This window comes from Centroberyx gerrardi, chromosome 8 (assembly GCF_048128805.1).
Source record: "Centroberyx gerrardi isolate f3 chromosome 8, fCenGer3.hap1.cur.20231027, whole genome shotgun sequence".
In the NCBI taxonomy this organism is placed as follows: domain Eukaryota; kingdom Metazoa; phylum Chordata; class Actinopteri; order Beryciformes; family Berycidae; genus Centroberyx; species Centroberyx gerrardi.
This window is the reverse complement of record NC_136004.1, coordinates 32,688,037-32,706,677: the sequence shown is the minus strand read 5'-3', so window position 1 is coordinate 32,706,677 and position 18,641 is coordinate 32,688,037. Positions and strand designations below refer to the sequence as shown.

Genomic DNA, 18,641 nt, shown 5'->3' with positions numbered 1-18,641 from the left:
CATGGAAAAGGTCACAGCTAACAACGTTCTCTGTTCTAAAGAGGAACTCAGGAACTTTTACTCTGAGGACATTTTAAATCACACACTTTTTACTTTTACTGCAGTAGATTTTTACACCAGTACTTTTACTAATACTTAAGTAAAATATCAGCAAAGTACTTTTACTGGAGTTGGACATTCTAGTTCTCTTTCCATCCCTGGTGGGAACTATATGGATCAGGCTTTAACTGTCCGTCAAACTTCATGATATCCCAGGTCGGGTGGAAAAAGTACTAAAATATGTGTTTTCTTCAAACTTCAAAGATGTTATTATTGTTCTACAGTCTTACATTAAAGTAGGCTATGTTTAAAAAAAGAGAAAGGTCTTGTCGTCAGTGGCGTTTTCTCTCGGATGCCAAGGGAAGCCAGGCTCCCCTTATTATCCAAACTATCATTGTCACTTTAATAAAAACATTAAATCATTTTCTTTGTCTCGTTCTATGTACTGTATTTGTATTACATGACATGTTGTCACGGCTATGTCTTCCCAGTTTCTCATTGAGTTTCTTCAAATTGCAGAAACAGCGCCCCTCTGAATTGCAACGTGTGGAAAATGTCAGTCATTGTGTCTGGTGAAAGAGTGTATTGCGTTCCTGCGGTAGCCTTGGAGGCAATCATGTTAATGCTATGGAAGGGAAGCCAGGCAAATTTGGCCTCCTTTGATTTAAAAAAAATGAAGCACGTTGAGGCCGGGAGTCTGTGAGGAGTCTCGGCCCGACGAGGTGCTGGAGGTTGAAGATCCGACGTCTGTTCAGTTGATCTCAGCAGGCCGCAACAGGGTGAAATGAAATCCGCATTGGAAATGTGTGTGTTTGGTTTTGTTGTGATCAGTTGAGGGGTGTGTGCGTGGCATGTCTAGTGTTACGGCTCATTACATATGCATGAAACCCTAATTTTGGTTCCCAGATCTATCCAATATAATTGACCGTTGTAACATTAACATTATTAAACTCAGCACAAATTCCTGAACACTTTAAAGGAATAGTTCACCCAAAAATGAAAATTCTGTCATCATCTACTCACCCTCATGCCAAATGAAACACAGGTGAAATTTGTTAGTCCATATAACACACAGGGAGGCTGCCAGCACAACTTCGTAGCTTAGGGGTGGAAATGAGGTAATTTACGTTGAGGTCAGTGCCCTTTCCTTTCGATCTCACAGTCTTCCCCCACCATACTGATCTGTTATCAGGGAGGAGGCTCACAAAATGCACAGGGCCTTTCCAGATGTGAGATGACAATGATGATGTGGGTGCAGTTACTACATAGCAGATTATTTATAGGATATCTCAACTGATATTTAATGTCAAACACTTTGGGTTTGATAATGAATCTTCATTCCTCACGTCTCAGTTTAGTTTCTACACTCTACAGTAACTGGCTTCTTAATATGTAGTTGTAAAGACTTAAAATTCAGTCATAAGCCAATACATTTTCTGTTAAGATTAAACTCATTTGAAAGAATGATATCAACATTAATTTAAAGTAACTTCAAAGTAACAAAAGAATTGCATAGTAGGGTTTCAGTACAATGAATAGTATTAATATTTTCCTCATACATTTCTTTATTTGAAGACAGCCTTAAGTTTTGCCAAGAATCATCATCATTTCTTTATCATTAGTATTACAAAGTTGCAGCCTATGTCCTGTGCTTTAATTATTTTTTATGTGATTGGGTTAAATAAAAAAAGAAAAAGAAATGGCAACTTTGTCTTGTCAATATATAATAACGAACCACCTCACATCTGTAACATTATATTTATTGACAAGTAGTTGTACAGTTTTTTATTATATTTTATTAATTAATTATTGATTGTGTTAATGAGTTTCCTTACCACACATATGAATAACTGCCATCAGTCATCATTTTCCTGGTGGATTTTCCTTCAGCAAGCACTTCACTCCAGCTAGTCTAAAGCCTGTTAGCATTCTTCATCGAAACCAATGAGTACAACTAGCAAAAAGCTAGCTAACTAGCTTACCGCTAGCAGTAGCCATTAGCTCACTAGTTCCAGCTAGCATCACCCATTGAAGTTAATTGAAGAGCCAATAAAGACAAATCACCCCCACAATGTGCCAAATGCCTGATGAAGGAAAATAAGTCAAACTGTCAACGTATTCATTCAGTGTTTTCATTCAAACTATAATCAGTTAATTCAGTGAGACAGTGATGTTTCCTCTATATCCATTCATCAGTGGTTGGCAACTACATCAAGAAAATGGCCACAGCTGCTAGAAAAATGTGAATATTAGAAAAAAAAATAGAATAAGTATTTAATATTTCCCCAATTTCCACCAAACACAAAAAGTGTCATTTGGTCTCTCTTTACACCTGGCATGGGCATGCGTCTCGTACCCGGATTGTGTCCAGATATCGTTTAGCTGGATTGCATTTACAATTTGCGTTGTTTTGTTTTGATATAGAGAAGTGGGTGGGTAAGTGGGATGGCAGAATTGGGAGATTTTCTTCCAATTCTCTATTTTCTTCGATGTCTTCTTTTTTGTTTCTGTATAAGAACTGATATATTCAGGTTAATACAGAAATGTATTCTTCCACCTGTTTATACAAATATTTCAAAAACCGAATAAAAATATTACTGAAAGAAAAAAAAAAAAAAGGCATCCACATTGGGATCGGATTTTCTCTTTCCCTCCCAAGATTGTCATGTACATCACTTCCTCACATAATATTTACATCCTTTAAAGGGCCCATTTTCCAGTGTTTTATTTTATGTCTTGATGTCCATAAAACCCGTTTGTGTGGTGTCATGTACCAAAAACACTCTCAATCCATTTTTACATCTCTCTGAGCCTTACCAAAAACAGGCTGTTAATGACCCTCTGTTCTGATTGGCTAACCGTTTCAAGAGTGAAACATGGGACACCACGGCTGTAGCGAAATCTCTCCGGTAAATAAACAATGACAACTTCTCAACATGATTTTATCCAACCATACATGTTTGAGCCAGAATCAGAGCCTGAATCTGAGAGAACAGAAGACAACAAACCACTGCCACTGACTAAAACAGAACATTTCAGAATGGTAAATTCTTATCTTTTTTATGCTTTGTTTGCCTATTATTTCTTACAAAAGCCATGGTGCTGTAGGCAGACAAATGATAATGAGCGAACCTTTGTGACACACAAAGTTACAGAAGTCCAAACGGCTCGTTTAGAGGCTCGCTTTCCTAATATGAATTGTGTGGATTTAGTTGGCGACTGTGCGTTTTGATACTTTCACCATGTTTAGATAAACCATCCAACTCCTTTATCATCACAGAGGCAAGGGAAATCCCGTTTTCCACAATATGGGACCTTTCTCGCTTGTTCCCCATCCATGAGTGGGATCCCTGCAGAAAACCTTATTTCCGTTAATGTGTAGCTCCTACATGTGGATTGAAGACGCACTGCATTTACACTACTCTGGTACTAATGTGGTCAGATGGGTCTCTGACCTCCGGAGGTGGTTTGGATGATCGGATCTTCAATGCACGTTGAATGCATTTACACCGGGATTTTTCGCTATCCGATCACAATCCGATCACAATCCGATCACCCAGGACGCAGGTTAATGACAGGTGTAAAGGGGCCTTTGTTTTTGCCATTGTTACATATTGAAGTTTTACTATGAGACTGTAAATTAAACTAAATCCCAACCTCTGGACCCCCACCACCAACCACAGAAATTTACAGCTGAACTGTTGCACCATGGGAGTTCATGTAAATGTGATAAGGTACTCTGGGTAAGCCTGTATGTCATTGAAGGTAATAAACATGGTTGGATTGGCAGTGTCATTGGTGACGCTGTCGTACAGGTCTGCAGCTGCAGAGCCTTTGGAGGGGGGGGTGACCATGCCAGATTTCCCCTGGGTGAAGTCTCCAACCAGGACTCTGGCCAGGTACATGCGCTTGTGCCCGGCAGCGTCAGGCTTGGCGTAGCCATTCGCAGAGTAGGCGGGGTCCACATTAAAGTAAGATCCATTGCCAAACATTGCAGCTAGAGAAATAAAAACATTGAGTTAGCATAGTATTATTAAAATAGAATCTATAAGCAACTAGAAAATGCAGCTATATGAACCCAATGTTAGTATCCATTTCTTTCCGATACCCGTGTGTTGGAAATGTCACCAGCATATATTAGGGCTTATATCATCCTATAATTAGGTCTATTTATTGTCTATGGCTTTTATTGTTTGATTATTATGTTATTGTCGCCTATTTCTATTATTTCTTTTTATAGTTTTGCGCATATATTCTATATCCTTTTCCCCGCTGAATCATATTACTTTTGCCGTTGCAACAATCTAATTTCCCCACGGGGGTCAATACTTTCATCTTATCCAAATTGGATGATCTGGCACCGGCTAACTCAAAGACAGCCTGAGTTTGTTGAACTGGCTTCGTGAGACAGGCCTCTGCTGTCGCACACCCTCTTCCTCCCTACGTCATCACAACACACGGCACATGAATACAGCCAATCCGCGACCCCTAGCCATATCCTCTCAACCAATCAGGATGCAAAACCGTATGAAACTCGCCTTGTTCAACACCCGGTCCCTCAACAATAAAAGTGACATCCTCAACGAATTCATAATGGACAACAAACTTGATCTTCTCTACCTCACCAAAACCTGGCAAAAACCCCTGGACTATTTCTCACTCAACCAGGCTACACCTAATGGATACACATACATTAACAAACCACGTCCTGAGGGCCGAGGTGGCGGCATTACCGTGGTACACCGGCAGGACATTAAGAAAAATCTCCATTCCACCTCCACCCTCGTTTGAATATCTGGCTTTTAAACTCTCCGGTCCCACACCTCTGGTACGGCTGTTGTTTATCGCCCCCCCAAGCCCAACCCATCTTTCCTCTCCGACTTCTCAGACTTCCTTACTCTGCTCCCTCTCACCCTCCATCCTCCTACTAGGTGATTTCAACATACACATTGACTCTACGGGCTCCACATTAACCACTGAATTCATGGAAATACTGAACTGTTTTCATCTCACACAACATGTCAACTTCCCCACCCACAACCGCGGACACATCCTGGATCTGGTTTGCTCCTCTAGTCTCAGCATACATCAACTCTCTGGCTCTGACCTCACCATCTCCGACCACTTAGCCATCACCATGGACGTTAACATCCCACCCCCACGCCAAAACAAAAACGCACAATCAACTTTTGTTTCTCCCTCCTCTTTCTCATCCTCCCTTGTTGAAAAAATGTCCGCCTCCCCTCTCCCTGAGTTTTCCACCCCCACTGACGTCACCAACTACTACAACGGCACACTCTCCTCCTGCCTCGACCAGCTGGCCCCCATCAAAACCAAAACAGTCTCCTTCACACACTCTGCTCCTTGGTACACTCATGAACTTCGGCAGATGAAAACCCCTCTAGTCTTGTCAAGGCCTGTCTTCCCACTATATTTCCGCTCATCATCACAACGATAAACTCCCTGACTACTGGCTCCATCCCTCTCACCCTCAAACTGGCTGCTGTCACCCCCATCCTTAAAAAACCTCAACCCAGATATCCCCAACAATTACAGACCCATCTCCAACCTCCCCTTCCTGTCTAAAATACTGGAAAGCCCACCTATCTTCCAATAACCTCTATGAACCATTCCAATCCGGATTCAGATCCAAACACAGGACAGAAACAGCCCTCTTTAAAGTCACAAATGACCTTCTTCTCTTCTCTGATGCTGGCTGCCTCACTATTCTCATCCTGCTTGGCCTCAGTGCGGCATTTGACACAATCAACCACTCCATCCTGCTCACCCGCCTCAAAACCTCCTTCAAAATCACCGGCACTGCCCTCTCCTGGTTCAAATCCAACCTCTCCGACAGACACCAGTACATCAGGATCAACAACTGCAAAATCCTCCACTGCTCCCCTCTCCCAAGGTGTTCCCCAAGGTTCAATGCTTGGCCCCCTCCTCTTCATCCTCTATATGCTCCCCCTCGGCCACATAATCCGCCGTCATGGGCTTCAGTTCCACTGCTACACGACGACATCCAGCTCTACATCTCCACCAAAGCAATCACCGCTGCCACTCACTCAACCCTGACCAACTGCATCATGGAAATAAAGTCCTGGCTTCAAACCAACTTCCTCAAACTGAACTGTGACAAATCTGAAATCATCACCATTGGCCCAAAAGCTCTCATCAAATCCACCCACAACTTCTCCCTCACCATTGACAGCTCACCTCCCCTCACACCCGCAACCTTGGTTTCATCTTCGACCAAACCCTCTCCTTCGAACAACATGTCAATCACATAAGCAAAACAGCCTTCTTTCACCTCAAAAACTTCACCCGTCTCTGTACATCCCTCTCCTTCTCAGCCACAGAAACACTGATTCATACATTCATCACCTCTAGACTGGATTATTGCAACAGCATCCTTTATGGCACATCCTCCAAAATCCTCAGAAAACTTCAACACATCCAGAACTCCGCGGCTCGTCTGCTCACTCACTCCCGTACCCGAGACCACATCACCCCCGTCCTGCAAAAACTCCACTGGCTCCCCGTCCCACAACGAATTCATTTCAAACTCCTCCTCATCATCTATAAAGCTCTCCACAATCTGGCTCCCCCATATCTGACTGAGCTAGTTCTTCCTCCCTCTGCCGCTCTTATCGGTGGTCAGAATACTGAATTTGTTGAGTTACAAGAATTTGGTATTTGTCATTGACTGTCAACTAAATTTTGATGTTAATACTGATACTTTTTGTAAGAAGGGCCAACAGAAATAGCATTTTAAGACAGCGTGATGGTTTTAATGTGAATAGAACAATGATGAGCTGCTCCCTTCATTTTGCAGGCTCAGGAAACCACAAACCAAACAGACTGAAGATCTTATTCATTCCAGGTGTTGTAAACCTGCTCAACAGAGACAGACTATCAACCCCAAGCTCCCTACTTTTTTGGTCATTGTCTGCACTTTACACTGTTCATTTGATGTGTAAATGAACTAAAAGTCTAAAGTGAATCTGAAATGTTTTATGCCTTACTGCACCCAAGTCTCCCAATTTTGGATCAAATTAAGTTGAAGGCTTTGCTCACCATGTGGTCCTACATAGATTAACGTTTCACCCCAAACTAGGAAATGTAAATGACTCGTTTTGTGAGCATGCAAGACTTTGGTTACCGTGTGTTCCTGCGTAGCTGCGGTTGAAGCCCTGAGTGTTGATGAGATAGATTGAGTTGGAGCCGGTTCCATGGAAGAGCTGCCTCTCGTTGTTTTTGTGCTTGTTCTTCTCCTCCAGTTGTTTCTTCATGAGCTGGTAGTTCTGCCACAGTGTCTTGTTTTGGACTCGTTCAATCTGCCAACACAGTCATGCAGCATACTTACATTTTTGATGAGATAAGAAATAGATGCAGCCTTTGTTATCTGCTCCAACAGTGCAATTTTGATCACTACTGACTAAGTTCCACCAATCATAAGAAATGTAACACTTGCGTCCAGCCTGCCCTTTAGTAAAGTAATAAATAAATCATAGCTGGCTTAGTCCAAGATGGTTAATTATGGGCTACTGCAATTCATAATTTTTTATGAACATATTTATTTTGATTGTATTAAGGTATACACCTGACGTTCGTGGTTAAAATTATACTAATGATTCTGTGGTGATGAAGGTAAACTTCCCCTAATGATTCTGAGGGTGTGAAGGTATGCTTATGATTTTGCAATTCTAAAGACAGACTTATGACTTAGAAGGTTAAAAACACACAGTAATGATTTAGAGGGTATGAAGATACACTCATGAGTAAGTTTGTGTGAACATACACTGATGATTTTTGCCTTGAGTCCGGTCTTTAGAAGTTCCTGTTGCACCTCAGTGTATTCCTTGGATCCCTGAGGCAAATCAAACCGCTCTGTGAGGAAGCCTTTCATATCCTCCCAATGTGCAGGCAGAGCGGCATCATCTGCAAACATGATTTAATAGTTCACATCAGTGTTTGGTAACTTCACCCTAAGACAGACTTCATACATGATATTCCTATGGTCTTGGACAGTTCACTCTTGATTTGAGAATATCACACAGCCACTCAACTTGTGGTCCCGGTGATGTCATCAAGTTACAAATCATGCAGCCACAGTAATGACAGTGCCAGTACTGAGGGTAATTGCTCAGGGTAAGTGCTACGCTTCATAATATTAGCGTCCTCATCTCTGACCCAGTCAAACAACCAATGAGATTATTTGTGGCTCTGAAAAATGTTTGCAAAAGGATCACTGCTCTAGCCACTTAAAGGGATAGTCCATATCTTTAGATGATAGGAAGCTCATTTGATCTTTTCATGAACTGGGATTTCCTTTATAAACAGGCAACCTTTCCCCTAGGCTGCTGTAAGTAAGAACATATTTGTACCAAACAGGTTAAATAAGGATGAAATAAATAAAAGTTCATTCACCTTTCAGGTCTTTTCGAAGTAGTTCCACCTCTTCATCCCCTCGTGCTGTGACTGCTTTTCTGAGCATTACGTTGGCAGTGTAATCTTTGTTATTGATCTTAATTTGCACGCTGTGTCGTTTCTCCAGAGCTTCCTCAAGGCTGCAGTTGGTGAACATGCCGAAGGGCACTGGCACGTTGCTGCGCTGGTCCAGATACTGCCATTTCACCAGTCCACTCACCAGTAAGGCCTTCTGCTTCAAGTTCTCTGTCCTCTCCACCTTCCGGATGATGTTCCTGATGGTCAGCAAAACCAAATTTAAAGGAATACCTTGATATTTGGTACTTCAGACATATCACAATGTAAGGACGATGTTTCTGTACTGGCACTTCAATTAACTGAATGTTAGCTTTCTTATCATTCCTCATTCAATTCTATACTGTTAGCATCAAGTTAGTTACTAGGCTTATGATTCAGTCAACCTTTATCCACTGATGAAGGACTGGCTGTACAGAAATATAAGAGAAATGAATGAAAACAGTGTTGTTTTGCAAGTGCAAAAGTTCTCCTTTGATGTTTATTTATATTCTGAACCTGATGAAGACCAGATCTGGTCGACGTTGGTTATGTTTTTCATAATGTAGCCCCTTTAATAAAGGCTTTTTACTTACTGCAGACTTGGAATTATTCCCTTCAGTTGGAGATTCATGTTTTTACACCTTTGGATAGTAATATGTTACCAGTAAGAAATCTCCAATAGGTCTTATTGCCTTCATATAGAGCAGATCCTAGCAGCGCTTCTCTCCTGTGATTTTTCTTCTTCATTTTTGCATAGTAAAATGTTTGGTTACTGTGTGCTAACCTGATAGCCGAGTCGGCTGTGAACACGTCCCTGGTCAGGCCCTCCAGGTGGATGTGGGGCTCCTGGTATCTCTGCCGTCTCTCCAGGCGGATGCTGACCGTCAGCTTCCTCTGCAGGGCCTTCAGCTCCTCCATGTCGGCCTGAGACAGCTCAGCGATGAAGGGGTCGGTGATGGTCCTCTCTGCGTGTTCGGCCACTATAAGCTGCTTAATCCGCTGCTTAGCCTGACTCGCAGCCTGCAGAGGGTGGGGGGGTTGGGTTATAGACACTGAATGCGCACTCATCATAGGCACAATGAAATGATGATAAAACAGAAACTTTGACAAAATCTAATTAAAACGTCACGTTTCCTGTGAAGGATTATCTCGCTCTGTGGAAGTTGTTTTTCATACTGTACTAGAATAAATGGCAGCAAATGGCTTCTTCTGAAGGGAGGAAAAAACGCTCTGATATCTGCAACTATGCTGACTGTGTGCAGACACCAGCAGGAATAATGGAAAGGAGAGGGGCAAACCTAGATAATTGGCACAAACTTAACACTGGCATTATCCTTTAAAAAAGCTAAATATAAGTAAATAAATGTGTCTTAACCTGGGTGTTGTCAGCACACAGCTGAAACATGACAGGCTCAAACTCCTCCCCTTCTAAAATCAAGTTGTCACCCCTGGGTCGCTCCTCACTGGTTCCCATAAAGATGGAAGTGACTGAGTCTGTTGTAGGAGAAATGGGGGAAAAAAAGGAATCACAGTATAGTTTGTAAGCATTATTGTTTGTCATTTTGGTTGTCAAGTAACTTCTGTGACTTCGAGGAAGGTGCTACATAAAGGACAGAGTCATGATGCTCAGAGTCTGAAAATGATGACTAATATTTGAGTGCTATCAGAAATAGGGAAGTGAATGTATCTGATGTAAGAGATATTAAAAAAGATGAACACACAATGTAGTTTGTAAGCATTATTTGTCACTTTGGTTGTTGAGTAACTTTTGTAACTTTACTTGGCCCAGTCACATGATGCTCAGGGTCTGGAAATTGTGATTTATAAGCTGGTGAAACAAATTTGCGTGCCAACAGTGGTAGGTGAATTTTCAATCCACTGATCAAGTACATTACATAAACTGACAGTGTTTTTACTGGAGTTTCTACTTCAGTAAGACATTTAATCTCCGAGAAAAAAGTCCCAAAATCACTCCACTGACATTCTTAATCAAAACGAGGAGGGCTGAGAAAAAAGGAGGAATTATGATTATGCATATTTTTCAAGTAGGTGATAACCAGTATCTATATAGAATTTACAACCAAAAAGCTTAGAAATACCTTTGAACTTGGTGAAGCGGCTTTTCTCCTCCACCTCCTCTCCCTCTCTCCTCCTCATGCTGATGTGGAACTCCTTCACCATGGCCGTCTGGAAGATCAGGATCTTCACGCTGCGGACAAACCTCTGGTGCTTCTTCCTCACAAAGTCCACCACGGCGTCGACCATGGCGTCCGCCACCGCCGAGGGGCTGGCTCCTCCCTGGCCTGACAGACGGACGAGGACCGGCGGATGATGATGATGTAGGGATGGATATTAGGATTGGAATGGATAGAAAAGAGCACAACCTGTACAGCATCTCTAAATTCACTTGACTGAAACTTGATTGTGAAACATGCATTCACTTCACATACACTATGAATGCTCCGTTCAGTTAAGTGCTTTACATGTTTTGCTCACTGTGTCGGGGGGTTCAGAGGGCTGAGGCTGGGTTGAATATGGGATTACTGTACATAGGCAGCAATGGCAATGCTAATTTGTTTTCTCAATTCCTGAGAAAGACATGAGGAGATATGAGGGCTTATTCCTGAAACTCACCCGCAGTGTTCCCTATTCATTAACGGCAATTACCACCTCAGTTTTACTGCTTGGCAACACCGCCTCCTTCTGATCGCATGTCGTGTAAATGATTCATGATTCTCATGTTTGCCTGATGACGGTCCGATGACCGAAACATTGTATTAAATTATCTTGCAAGTATAGACAGTGTGCGGGATTCTATTCCTTTCTCGGAATAGTGTGTAAATGATTCATAATAGCACACCACCATGCAAAAAATGCTGCTTACTCTGGCAAGCGGTGTTCTTCCAACTTACCATTACTTATGTTTAAAAAAAGTTTCATTAATAAACAAAATAAATCTAAAAGTGATGTTCTGTCAGTGCGTTTCAGTGCTGTCCTTGGAAACAGCTGTTAGTGGATAATAACTTTTGCATTGTGTGACACAAACTCTTCTCTTAATATATGGAGTTATGCTGTCGAGATCTTTCTTTGCCTTTCTGACATTTTGCGATCCATTGTGCTGCACATGGGCATGGATGATGAGGGGAGTGTTTAATATGCAACACTTCATTTACATATTGATATTCATTGGCTTTCACCTGGGCAACACTGTTACCTCTGAGTTTTATGAATACGGGCCATGAAGTTTTGGGAGGAACAAAGTCTCTACGGGACACTGATTTGGAGACGAACCATAGAATTACAACTTTTATTACAGCAAACTAATGGGATGAAATCTCATTGCTACAACTTGGAAGTGTTGTAACGCCCACATTCAAAATCATTCTTATTTATGAATTTAAAATCAACCATAAACAAACTACAGCAGACATTACTCACTTTTCTTAAAGCTGCTATAAGCAATTTTTCTGACCAATAGAGGGCGACAGAAATCGCAACATATTTGTAAATAACACACAGCAAAGCCACTGCACTACGGAGGCCTACCAACCGACAAATGGAAGGATAAATGCTAATAGCTAAGCTAACTACCTGCTGACCAGTCTCACTTTGACAGATCTTGCTCCTGCTGAAGGTCACATGTCCCACAATGACAAGTGAAGAGGCAGGTAGCAAGTTTACTGGTTTAACAAGTTTACTCGCTCGCTTCATCGATTCCGCCATTATGAGAAAATGTTCAGGAAAAGGGGGGGGGGGGGAGGGGGGGGGGAGCACCGCTTTTAAACAGCGAGGGAGGAGCCCAGCTAGTTTTAAAAAAATGAAAAGCTACTGAATGGAGTGGGAAGAGTTTCGTTCAGGAGCGGAATTTGACAACAAGCTTTAGAAAAGAGATGAAAACAGCAACACAGCTGCTGTTGTGTAGATATTGGTTTATTATGTCTCAATGAAATCTTCACAGAGCACATATTAGTTTCAGGATTGGTTATAAGGTCTGATGTCGCTTCTTGCAGATTTAAGTAGATATGATTGTATTAGTGTGCATTTAACTGCTAATTAGATTTTTATTATCTTGGACGATCTTGGATCGGTCGATTCGCTGAAGTGTTTGACCCCTGTGTCAACACACGCAATTTGTGATGCCAAGTGAGAGATGTCGGAGCTACAAAACAAGCCCACATATCCTACTTGTAATACCATTAGGGGGCTGACGTGAATGTTTTCTCCCTGTTTTTCTCCCATGACACAAATGCGACGATAGGTTTTGGTGGAGCAGTTTTAAGGTAGAACTCTTTCCTTCATTGCCAGAGAATGTTTGACCTACATACCAAATCTGACTTTCAATTATGCTGATTTGAATGGAAATCTCTGTTCTATCCATTCTAATACTGTGAGATGAACATTGACAGAATTACTCCCAAGAAATCTGTTTGGTGGTAATAAATCCAAACAAGATGTCTGCACAGGGAATCAGTCAAATGGCCGAAGTGACAAAAGGAACAAATAAACGATGGGAAATAGACAGAACAACACAGGAAATAAAAAATAGCAGGAGGAAGACAGAAATGTTTGAGAGGGCAGAAACTAAAGCCATTTGGTCTTAATTCAATCCATTCAGGAGGAGGATTTTCTTCAAAATACAAATAGTAAAAATAAAACAAACTTGGTTGTCATGTTTAAATTATTAAGAAATAATAGTAATCATAACAACTATTTGTGTAACACTTTGTACAGACCTGTTCCGAGGGCCGGGAAGGAAACGAAGGAGAACTTGTTCTCTTCGCAGGTCTTCAGCACAGAGTAAACCACTTCCTTGATCTTGGCAGGATCATTCTGCCCTATGATATGGATGATGCATCTGCTGGGGAGCAGTCCGGCTGACGTCAGGATCATCGGACGCTGCTGGGAGCCGGAAGCATTAACTGCAGAGAGGGATAAAGCACAAACACCCAGGGGTGAATTCACAAAGAATGAATTGCGACAGCTGATTGCATCACTTTTTGGATTTAAATTGTGAACGCAATCTGCACTGTCTTAACGTCTGATTCACTAAAGAAACCGCAGAAGTCAAGTAATCGCAGACACAGCCACACATTTAGCGCTGATCGCAATTAGCAACAAGACAAACATATAAATAACGTCTTGGGACCAAGCCACAGAGGGCAATTGCAATTTCTCTAGCCCATTTTTATTTTCAACATTATCCTTTGTTACTTCAGGTTAGCTAGCTAATGCTAATTAGATAGTTGCATAGCAACCAGAATGATGTAATGCACCTTTGACCTCTTGCTAGCTAGCTTTGTTTGAGCAGGAGAAAAAAGCTCCTATCTGACTACAGCCTTAGTCTTAAAATTAATTCAGTAAACACCTTCTAACTAAACAATTTTTTTGCAGAACATAGTAATACAGTATATTTGAAAACAAACTCATGAATACTTTTAAAGTTCTTCCTACAATTTAGAGAGATAAAATATATAGTAAAATTCTGTTGCACTGAAACTACTAGGACTGTGAGGAAGAGGGAGGCTGGGCACTTAGTAATGCTTAGAGGCCTAGCAAAGAGAAAAATAACAGTCTTTAATATAGCAGGAATACCCAGGAGGGAGCCACATCACTGTTGTACCTATAGTCACAGTAAAGAACTCACTCATAGGTATTAACACAACCTTTACCAACACTCGTGTACTGACTGAAAAGTTTTCTTCAAATTAGATGACATGTACATGAGAATAAAAAAGCAGGACAAAACAAGAAAGCTCCCTGGTTACCATAAGAGTTGGCATGGCAACCAATAAAGCATGGCTCACGGTGCTTTATGTAAATTATCAGCAGGTACCGTAAATGAAGAGAAGCAAGTGAATGTGAAGCAGGCTGATGCTGACAAAGAGCATGCAGTGTGAGCAAATCTTCTCTCGATAAATAAAGGTTAAAAATCAACCACATACCTCTCTGTGAGCATTCCAGCTGTACTGCTGATCCAGCGGCGTCTAAAATGGCCTTGGATACACCTGGGAGAGAAATAAGGGCATTACAGGTTCATGCTGTGATGATGCTGCCATTTGTCAAAAAACAATTGGTATTTTGAAGTAAAAACTAACTGCCCTTTCTTAATGATGAGTTAAATATGAACAATAAACTACAAACACAAAATTATTATTTACTAAAAAATGATATAGACAAATGTGAAGTGCAGGTGCATGGAATGAAACTTTCAATGAAGTAAAAAGTCAAAGGCATTTTCACACTGCCAAAAAACCTCAAAAAGTGACAAAAGTGTCGCAACAAAAAGGCACAGTCAGTGACAAACATAAAAGTGCAACAGTAAATATGTGGAATATATCTTTAGCTACTATTTAAGTGGACAACATACATTAAATCCAAAAATTGATTTTCTATTCTAAGGAATAACAGGCAGACTGAAGTTTTAGTTCTACAAACATTTCTCAGAGGCAGAGCAGCTCTGGAAGCAGAAGTAATCTGATTGGTTCAGTTAAACCTCAGTGTGCGGAGCCAAAGAACAGCTTTCTGTCTAAGTAACATTACGGCCCTGATATAGCCATCGGGCGTCAGGCACCGAAGGAATAATTCCTCTGAAAGCACTGAAAGATGCTCCACTGCTCACGCTGCATTGCGTTGCGTCCAATGGCTGCGTCCAAACTAAAAAAAAACGCTGAGGTTCAATTCACGATGGTTGACACACGCATTGACAAAAATTTGATATTGATTGTCTTCTGGTGTATCCATTCAAAAGTCAAAACGTCATATTGGCGCAATGCTGATGGCAGCGCTGGTAGTGGAGCTGTAACGTTAGACTGAAGCCCAGTGAGAAAGACAAGAGGTAAGAGAGGAAGAAGCTAACATTATGAAGCCTAGCGCTCTGCTACTAACTGAAAAATCCAATCTAGCTAAGATACTAAGTTATCTAGGTTAGTAAGGTCAAACTAGCCATACTAGCCTACAGCTATCTAGGTAAGCTAGTTAGCTAGCTGCTGACCTTCCAAGATTATGCGTGCCATGATCTCATAAAACTTCTTTTCCATTCACGTTTGCCAGTTACCTAAAGCTAAGGACGCACTAGGTGACCTAGGATTGTCAGTCATAGCCTTCATTTGCATAATCCTAAAAGTTTTAGGAAAATCATAGCACACCATGACAGGCTGAGGGAATCGTGTAGATCAGGGCTATTCAACCGTGTCCCACGGTGGCTGAGTGTATGCAGGTTTCATTCCAACCACAGACTGCACCAGGTTTCACTGATTCCTCCTCTCTGGCTGAAGGTGTGCTAATTAGATTATCAAAACCAAGAACGCCAAGTCGATACTTGTGTCCTTGTGGAGAACGTTCTTCTCAAGAAAGTAAGCACAGAGAAGCTTCCTTGCAATTTGAGATGGACTGTGTGCTTCACCTCGCGTGCGTGATTAATTAAGACACACAGCTGTTAATTTCCTCAGCTGTTAACTGGCTCTGTACTGTAGACTACAGCGCTGCTCGCCGTTGTCGCAATGAATCTTGGGGCTTTCAATTCGTTCTCGTCGGTCAAGTCTCCACCCGATGCATCCTCGATATTTTGAGGTTGGCAAGGAAACTTCCGGGGTTTCTATCCGTCCTCCGTCCTGTCGTTCTTTTGATTTGGAATCGTGCTTCGGCGGTTAGATATTATGTAAAACGCGTCACGGAGGACACAAGAATGCACAAGAACGCGTATTGATAATCAGCCCAGGTGTAGTCTGTGGTTGGAATGAAAACCTGCATAGACTCGACCCTCCATGGCACACGGTTGAATAGCTCTGGTGTAGATTCTCTGTTAGATCCTCTGTGGTGCCTAGTCGTCAAATCTGACAGAAAGTGAAGTGCAAAAAAAAAAAAGTGAAAGTGAAACTACAGTCGTTAAATTTGACATGTGCACCTGACATAACTTGCACACCAAAAACTCTCATTGGTGAGAATTTTGGTGTTCATTGGTTGAGTTACGCCTCAATTTCTGCCTCCAGAGGAGCTCTGTCTGCATAATTGAAACTCCAATCTGTGGAGGACCCTAATGATTTGGAAAAGGTCTGAAGGGACTGAAACTGGCAGACCTGTCACTCTTTAAGTTACTCTGACTCTGCATGGTGTTTGATATCACATTCTCTCCCATACAAATTGAGGAAGAGACTGACGTATCAGGATGAGGGAAAACCCAGAGTTAAACATTTACCAGCCACAGCACCGTGAGGAGGGACAGTCACCTGTATTGAGGTTAAAGTCCTTATTGGAGGAGTTAACGATGACATCACTGGTCTCCTTGGTGATATCACCAGATGACACCTCCAAGGTGAGATGACCCATCTGCATCTTGTACATACCAAGGGAGGGGGATGATACCTTGCCAAAGGATGCTGACAAACACACACACACACACACACACACACACACACACACACACACACACACACACACAGCTTAGCTATTAGCTGTCATTACTAAAGAAATCATGTGAGAGCATTACTTTAAAATTAAACCACAAAACTGTTTTTCAAGGCTGGCCAGTAGTTTGGATAACAGTAGTGGATCTAAAGTCATCTTTTCTCACAGAACTGTGAGTCCCGAATGTGCAAATGTACAAATCTCATAGAAACACTGACCAAGTGGCCTTGGCAAAATAATAACTTGTTTTCTAGAAGAAGGCGGTCACCTCTTATTACACAGCTCCTTAAAGTTCTAGAACTATAATTATCATTGGTTGTTCAGTCTTGTTCATATGACCTTATACTTTTTGACTATAGCTTTATTATATTCTATCTGCATTAACATAATCATGAATATTCAACACTATAAAACTCGGGTTCCCAACCTGCAGATTGAATAACCTGTCAAACTGCCACTCTTTCACCCTGAGTTTTCTTCCACATCAGTAAGGTTTGTTTGGAGAGTGGTTACTACTGATTAAAGGGACATGCTACAACAAAACTAAAGACTGTAACATTATCACCTCTTCCTACCTGACAAAACACAGAAATTGGGTGATTTCTGTGCATTGATAGGATGTTTAAACCATTCTACACAAGGGGGAAAACGGTCAGGAGGAAAGAGGTGATGAGCTAACAGTGTTTACTTTTGTTGTCACTCCTGAACAAGAAGCAGGCTTGTGACCAGAAAGTTGTTGGTTTGAAAAACCGACTGGCTTGAAAAACCTGTGCAGGGTCCTGAACTGTGTGAGTGGAGCTGCTCAGTGGCCAGTAGCAGAAGTCTGTGGTTGTATTGGTGTGAACACAACCCAAGTGTGAATGAAGGTGTGTACTGTATGATTGGGTCCACTTGTTATTCACGCCGGGGCGCTCAGCTTGACGAAGGCTGAGTTTGCCGCTAAAATCAAGTGGAAAAGGCAGCCGGTGGGTGTTGGTTTTATATTTTACAACAAGACTCCTTATTCCAGCAGCTGCGTGGTGTAAACACAAAACATGTTGGCACAAGGACAGAAAAGCATTATAAGCTATATCACATCTTGCAAGAGAAAACGTGAATCCTCAGCCTGCTTGTGTTTTGTCTGGTTCTCTTTCTAACTCCGTTCAGTATCTCAGCCAATAGCAGAGCGCTGGTTACGTCAGCGCCGGTCTCGGCCGTCAGGTCGAAGTGGGGCATCCGGCGTACGGCGGTGGCAATTACAAGTGGACCCAATGTGAAGCAGGATAGTGCAGAAAGTGAGTATGCATGCTCAGGAAAAACCCCTCCATGGATAAGTAAAGGTTGAAAACAAAGAGACTTCTTACCTGAGGACTGTTGTGATTGGATGGGTGGCTGTCTTCGTGGTGATTGGTCAAAATCACTTGCTTCATGTGAGATGTTTCCCTGGGTCTGACCTTTGAACTCCCTGGTAAAACACTGACAAACAGAAAATAACTTGATCCCACATCCCACAGCTTGACTCCCTGCTCAGGCTCCTGTTCAGTGACAATTTGACCAACTTTGCAATTCCCTGCAAAGTGTTCATGTTCTTCTTGGTGATTTGCCTTCCCTTACAGGTGATCAGGGTTCAACAACGTTAGCTGCCTAACAAAAGTTACACCTGTGTTGCACCTGTGTCTGTCGTAGACTCCATGCTATGATATTTTTAATAAAATAAATGTATGGCCGTA

General features: G+C 41.9%; 2 protein-coding genes across 3 annotated transcripts in view; one reads left to right on the top strand and one right to left on the bottom strand.

The window, feature by feature from the left end:
* LOC139927247 (ras-related protein Rab-14-like) overlaps positions 1 to 18,039 on the top strand; it is a 243,161-nt gene extending 225,122 nt beyond the window's left edge. For both annotated transcript variants that reach the window (XM_078285043.1, XM_078285042.1), the window contains exon 9: positions 18,020 to 18,039. The gene's annotated coding sequence lies outside the window, so the exon portion shown is untranslated. The remainder of the gene's footprint in view (positions 1 to 18,019) is intronic.
* LOC139914940 (protein mono-ADP-ribosyltransferase PARP14-like) overlaps positions 1,783 to 18,641 on the bottom strand; it is a 33,262-nt gene continuing 16,403 nt past the window's right edge. The window contains exons 13-23 of the mRNA XM_078285017.1: positions 18,276 to 18,387; positions 16,755 to 16,904; positions 14,472 to 14,534; positions 13,263 to 13,448; positions 10,629 to 10,832; positions 9,905 to 10,023; positions 9,314 to 9,549; positions 8,473 to 8,747; positions 7,844 to 7,983; positions 7,205 to 7,379; positions 1,783 to 4,036 (exon numbers count right to left, since the gene is read on the bottom strand). Of these exons, the coding sequence (XP_078141143.1) occupies positions 3,756 to 4,036; positions 7,205 to 7,379; positions 7,844 to 7,983; positions 8,473 to 8,747; positions 9,314 to 9,549; positions 9,905 to 10,023; positions 10,629 to 10,832; positions 13,263 to 13,448; positions 14,472 to 14,534; positions 16,755 to 16,904; positions 18,276 to 18,387 (1,941 nt within the window). The 3' untranslated portion in view covers positions 1,783 to 3,755. The remainder of the gene's footprint in view (positions 4,037 to 7,204; positions 7,380 to 7,843; positions 7,984 to 8,472; positions 8,748 to 9,313; positions 9,550 to 9,904; positions 10,024 to 10,628; positions 10,833 to 13,262; positions 13,449 to 14,471; positions 14,535 to 16,754; positions 16,905 to 18,275; positions 18,388 to 18,641) is intronic.